Here is a 6,609-nt window from a genome sequence, read left to right as displayed (position 1 = left end):
ACCATTTCCGAGAGTCAGGGCAGCTCTAGAGAAGAATAATGGCCATATCTGTACTTTACTTGTAGTATGTGCCAGTACAAGCATTTTCTAGGGGGACAAATATTACTCTACTGTTCCTAACAACTGAATACTAAAATCTTGGAAGATCTTTCCTCTTTGTTTAACTTTTACTGAAAAACTAACACTATGTTCATCTACAGAAAGTATTTTAATTTCCAGTTTACAAAAGATAAGATAATTAGAATAGAAGATTAGTTTTTGCTGAAACAAAAAGTCTTATTTTTGTGTACAATAACAGGGGGGTCATAGGTTGCTAATGTACATAGCAGGGAACATTTCATTTGGCTCATAGTTATTACAGAGGGAACTCTCTCTGTTGTAAATAGTGTACAGGTAGGTGTTCATATAGTATCTATACCAACACCTGCGCCCCTGAGACTAGTGACTTCAGTGAAGGGAGAAGGAGGAGCCATGTCAGTCCATACAAGTTTTATTTATTTATTTTTTGTTTGCCCCAACCTACATGCCTATTTGCCAAAATAGCAATGCAGATAAAATTTAGCTTTAACCTCCTCCCATTTCTGCTATGATTCATTTAGCAGTTGTACAATCTGATATTCAGGAAAATATTACAGTAGCCAGTTATTTTTGCATGAAACAACCTAACATGTAAAAAAATCTATATTATGAATACCTTATGTTTGCTTTGTTTTTGTTGTTGTGAAAGTTGAAATAAGGTTACAGAAAAGGAAGGTCTTTCTTCTCCATAAAAAGTGCACGGTAATGTGTGCTACTGAAAAATACAAATACAAGCAAGGAACAAAATGACCTTATGATCCTGTGCTCTCTGAGCAAATAGTAATACAGCAAACAGAATTCTTATAACAGCTTCCAAAAAAAAGAATTCCTATAACAGCTTCCAAAAAAAAGAATTCCAGTTAGCATTCTGATATCATGCAGCTGTCAAATCACAATGGGATTGGTAGAGAGAGAGAGAAACCATGCATACGTTCCATGGCCTGCTACACAAGTATATGCATAGAGTAAACAACTTACTGTGTACCTATTGTATCTATACTGAATACCATTATTGTTAAACATTACTGATGTTTTTACTAAAGCCAAGTGTCTTTACACATTAGCCGGGAGGCTGAGCAGAATGCAACCGATTTGTACTACAGTCTGTGGTTAGTACCCTGACCTAAAAGTATTACTAAAGTGCTAAAGTGATATATCCTCACCAAATTTTTTTCTGTTGGCCCTAATGATCATTGTCATCATTGTCAGATTATTACTGTAAATCCTAAATTCTACCTTTGTCATAGGAGGTGTCTTCTAATAAATAAAAGTGCTCTGGATATAATTGTGTAATATTAGAACTTCCTGTTTCCTCACCAAGGTAGGAAGTGATGAGAAACTCCCATGTTTTATATATATTTATAATAACTATGTACATGTGGAAGCCACAAACCCTTCTACTCCCTTGTTATTATTTTAAAGTGAAATTGTTATTTATTATAAAGTATTATTATTATTATTATTATTATTATTATTAATATATTATTATTGTTACATACATTCTAAAACACAGAAACATAAATACTACAGTTTATGTTGTTTTTTTGTCGTGTTTTTTTCCAGGATTTTTTTTATGCCTTAATTATACATTACTTATTCCTGTTGTTCTAAAACAAATGTGTTTAATCAGTCCCTAAACCCTATATTCTTTGCAGAGAAGTACATATAATGAATGCCTGTGTCTACAATTCATGCTCATTTCAGACTGTTTTCCTTTGTAGCCACCCCCATGGTACTGTAGATAGCTGGGACTACAAGGGTAAACCCCCATGTCCATAATACACAATGCAAGGTATTATGGGACATGTAGTTTCCTTATAAACAGGAAGTTTTCATTGCTGCTTTTAAAATCTAAATATTTGGAATACTTTTAAAGAATTTAAAAAGAGTACTATGACATAGTTCTTAGTGGGTAAAGTATATGTTTTTTGCTTTCAGGAGCCAGGAAAGGCTCCAGGAAAGGATCTAATCTTTTGCATTATGTATTGGGAAATTAGAAAAAGCTGTTTATGGTCCTGGATTAGGTCAGGGAAGCGTTGGGTAGTTCCCTGACCACCTGGTCCTTGTTCATGTCTTCTGCCTGTGTTAGGTGGAACATAGTTATGCTTTTTAGATCAAAAGACCTAAGCAATGCTGTGTCTAGTCTCTATCTGTAGGCTGAGAGGGAAGGATTCCAGATTTACTGATACTAGGATAACCTGCTGCTGTAAATTGCCCTGTGCTTTCTTTCAATGACTCTGACTTTAGTATTTTTTGTCTTGTTCTGGCTGTGCTACAGAGTGAGGTAGCCAGGACCTAGACGGCTCGTGTTTATTTTGATAATTTATTTGTTGAATATATTTATATAAATATATATATATATATATATATATATATATATAAAACCAGTATTAGAGAACGTACAAATTATAAAATTATACAAGAGTACAAAATGATGGTAAACTTTAAAAATGCTAATGCAATTATTGTGTGTCTGGTTTATTGTCTACATTATCCATGCATTGACACTGCACTAACATAAACTCTGTAAATGTAAAACCCAAGTGCTGTCACTTGTGCTTTACCATTACCTTATAAACTTATTTTTACATCTTTGACTTGTGCCTGTTTATCTGTTATTACATAAGATAAAAAAAAGTATTACATATATCCTTGTAAGGACATAAGGCATTTCTTGGTGAAATTATCTTGCAATATTTTTTTTTTATTATTAACTAAGGGTTAATTGGTTAGGGGTTAAATGGGAACACAATTTTTTTACCCTTTTTTTTTTTTTCTTACTAGTCAGGTTGCTATAACTGAAATTACTGCTACTACAAAGGAATCTGCAAATTAAAAAACAGTGCAGATACTGTCAGGCTTGGGGAGACATGACCACTAGGGGGCACTACAACTTGCACAGAAGTGGTGTGAACCCTGAAAAGGGCCAAGGTGCAGAGTGTAAGCAGTACCCAGGTTTTCTCTAGAGCCTCTAGTGGTGAGGATGTTGCACTGCTGGTTACTGCCAGGTTGTGGTCCTTGGGCACACCAGGGTGAGTGTCACAGATCAGCAGCACTACTGATCTGGTACTTGTTGTTCTCCTGATAGTGTCTGATTAGCAGCAGCTGTTCCCACCTTGTCTTAGCTGCTTTGCTGGCTCTGGACTTAGGGGCATTGCCGAGCCCTTCTTGCTAATTGATTCTCACCTGTCCATCTAGTCCCCACCCAGCTAGCCCCTCAGTCTCCCTATATATGCTGGGCTTAGTCAGACACTTATTGCCTCAGCAATAGGTGTTACTACCTAAGGTTCCTGTGAGCATTCAGGTTCCAGTCTTGTTTTCCTGTTCCTGACCTTGGCTTGTCCTGATTGTGCCTGTTCCTTTGCCTGCCCTGCCCCGGTCCCGGTTTTCGGTTTTGAATCTGCCTGTCGATTTTGTACTTTGCCTTCAGTTATCTCCAGCTGTCAGCTGCTACCTGCACAGGTGAGTCTGAGGGCCGCAACCTGGGTGCGGTTCGCAGCAAAACCCAACACCCCTTGCGGAGTGCTCTGATGAACACCGGTCGGTACCTTAGACTCTGCGCCTCTGATATCACCTCGGCTAAACGTGCTGGTAGCACACAGGGTCCGCCTCCTGTTCAAGTGTTATCGTGACAGTGAGCAGGAAGATACACAGTACCTAATCACTAAGAAGAAGAATTTTCAAGGAAGGCTGGGGTCCAGGCAGGCAGCAAGCAAGTTTGTCAGGTCCCAAGCCAGGGGTCAAAGACCAGGAATCCAGGAGATAGACACCGGTGACACAAGGGCCACTGCAGACACAGGGAACACAGGAGACACTGGAAGCAACAGGAGGCACAGGTGACACCGGAATATTCACAGACAGAGAGGAACACTAGATCAGCACAAGGGAATTGGCTGGGCAACAAGGGGTTAACATGGACGCTGGACAGAGGAAATACTGAATTCATCAACAAGAAATGCTCAGCAGAGCAAGGGGGCTCAGTATTAGTAGAGAAACATTGCACGAACGCTGAGTGCTGTGTCTAAGCTAGGTAAAAAACGAGGGATGATTAAGAGGTAATTTCCTGATCGGCCGGCAGGATGTGCGAAACTGATAAAGCTTGGGAGCTCTGGCACATCCAGAGTCAGAACTGCCCACATGTGCAGGAGAGAAGCTGAACTTCTGGAAATGTCTTTTACTGCAGCTTGGTATTAAAGTATTTGTAAAAATAATCACTGAAATTTTTTTATGTTAGTATAGTCATTTTTAATATTTTTAATTCTGCATCTGTATTAAATTTGCTGCAGCATAAAAGAAATGTACATTTCAATCAGGTTGAAATCAATGCAAAAGAAAACTGAAGTGAATTGGCAAGGACAGTGTTAAACATGTTTGTTGCATAATACTGTACATGTAAACCCTATCCAAATGACAAGTAGTATGATAAAGTTCTGTGTATCACAATAACAAACACATGTTTAAGAGATTATTTCTGTTTTCACCTTTTTCATTCCATCTCTTGATGCAAATCTGTGACCCTGACCTTCTGCAGCCCCTTCAAAGCCACTTCCTGGGTACATACATTCACTCCAGCATGGCATTTCCTAGGGTGGGTTTCCTGATGGTGACAACACTGGATTATTCATGCATATTATAATATAAAATAGCCCCTTGGTGTTCTCTATCAGGAGATCCTGTGTAATTGGATGGCAATGCGGCAGCACTGGTGGGAGACAGGGAGAAAGTTTTATTAACCTGTAAAATGAAGTCAGCAGGGTTGCATTTAATTACATTTAGGGATTAAAAAAAAAAATAACATTTACCTTTTAAATAAAGTTCATATAAGATTTCAGCAAATTGTTTTCACTTTAGGGACTTTGTACCATTATCCTTTATTCTGTATTTTTTGCAGCTGTTCAAGAATTAATTAAAACCACCAATCATGTGTCTCCTGTACTTTATTCAGTAAGAGCTCCAGAAATCTCAGCACCACCAGCTGCCAACCACACTGCTGGAAGTTGCTGATCACTGGCATGGGTGCTGATCACAACGCCTGCACCGAACCCTTTCTACCAGTAGATGGCGATGCATACCAGAAAATAACATTATGATCGCAGATTGACCCATGGACTATTCACCCAAGGTTCATATTTATAGGTAACCTAATACCTACACATAGGTACAAGCCACATTACATAAGACCGGGTGACTTTATTAGTTCATTTGATTCTGAGAAACGTAGTAAAAGTAAACACCAGCCATGTCAGACATCCCTGGACAAACCTGCCATGCCGTAGGTATGCTTTTTTCTTTCTTTATTGTGTAGTTGTAGAATTTGTAGCGCCTGAGATAAAATAAATCTGGGAATACCACAATTTTCGCATATTAGTGCCGTTATTCTTGTTCTACAATTGCATTTATAAGAATGAGCACAAGATGGCAGCATAATAGCTTATTCATTCAAGTCTACTGGACAGGAATACGAGCTGCAAGGTGACACGGCATCGATGCAGCTGGCTCTGCGGTAGATTGAGGGTGCCTGGTTGTAGTTTTTTCATAGGACAGCAAGGCAAGAAGGTAGACATTGTTTGTGTTATTCCTTAGGATAGATACCGTATTTATGTGGTGGTCACATTACAATAACATGAATTCGTGCTATATTTGGAGGAGACATGTAAATGTTAGTGCAGGGCTGGGGGCAGTACATATGGTGCAAGTGGTTGGCATTATGGAAATGAACCTGATTGCTTATGTAATGTGTAATCATTCATCAGTTGAGTCTATTGCATGGTATTACATGATATTTACCCTACCTGTGCCCTATCCTTCCTCTAACACATGATATTTACCCTCCCTGTCCCCTATCCTTCCTCTAACACATGATATTTATTCTCCCTGTGCCCTATCCTTCCTCTAATTTATGATATTTACCCTCCCTGTGCCCTATCCTTCCACTAACGCGTGATATTTACCCTCCCCGTGCCCTATCTTTCCCCTAACGCACAATATATACCCTCCCTGTGCCCTATCCTTCCTCTAATGAATGATATTTACCCTCTCTGTGCCCTATCCTTCCACTATCGCGTGATATTTACCCTGCCCGTGCCCTATCTTTCCTCTAACGCACAGTATTTACCCTCCCTGTGCCCTATCCTTTTTATAGCATATGTTCTTTACCCTTCCTGTGCCCTATCCTTCCTCTAGCATATGATCTTTACCCTCTCTGTGCCCTATTATTATTCTAACACATGATATTTACCCTCCCTGTGCCCTATCCTTCCTCTAATTTATGATATTTACCCTCCCTGTGCTCTATCCTTTCTGTAACACGTGATATTTACCCCCCCCCCTGTGCCTTATCCTACCTCTAACGTATGATCTTTACCCTCCCTGTGCCCTATCCTACCTCTAACGTATGATCTTTACCCTCCCTGTGCCCTATCCTTCCTCTAATTTATGATTTTTACCCTCCCTGTGCCCTATCCTTCCACTAACGCGTGATATTTACCCTCCCTGTGCCCTATCCTTCCACTAACGCGTGATATTTACCCT

General features: G+C 39.4%; 1 protein-coding gene across 1 annotated transcript in view; it reads left to right on the top strand.

The window, feature by feature from the left end:
* Positions 1-5,255: 5,255 nt before the first annotated feature.
* AADAT (aminoadipate aminotransferase) overlaps positions 5,256-6,609 on the top strand; it is a gene marked incomplete in the record, with an annotated part of 25,791 nt that continues 24,437 nt past the window's right edge. Inside the window, 1 exon segment of the mRNA XM_072406051.1 lies at positions 5,256-5,354. Within this exon segment, the coding sequence (XP_072262152.1) occupies positions 5,318-5,354 (37 nt within the window).

Source organism: Pyxicephalus adspersus, chromosome 3, assembly GCF_032062135.1.
Source record: "Pyxicephalus adspersus chromosome 3, UCB_Pads_2.0, whole genome shotgun sequence".
NCBI lineage: Eukaryota > Metazoa > Chordata > Amphibia > Anura > Pyxicephalidae > Pyxicephalus > Pyxicephalus adspersus.
Note: the sequence above shows the minus strand (reverse complement) of the source record. Positions and strands in the feature narration are given on the sequence as shown.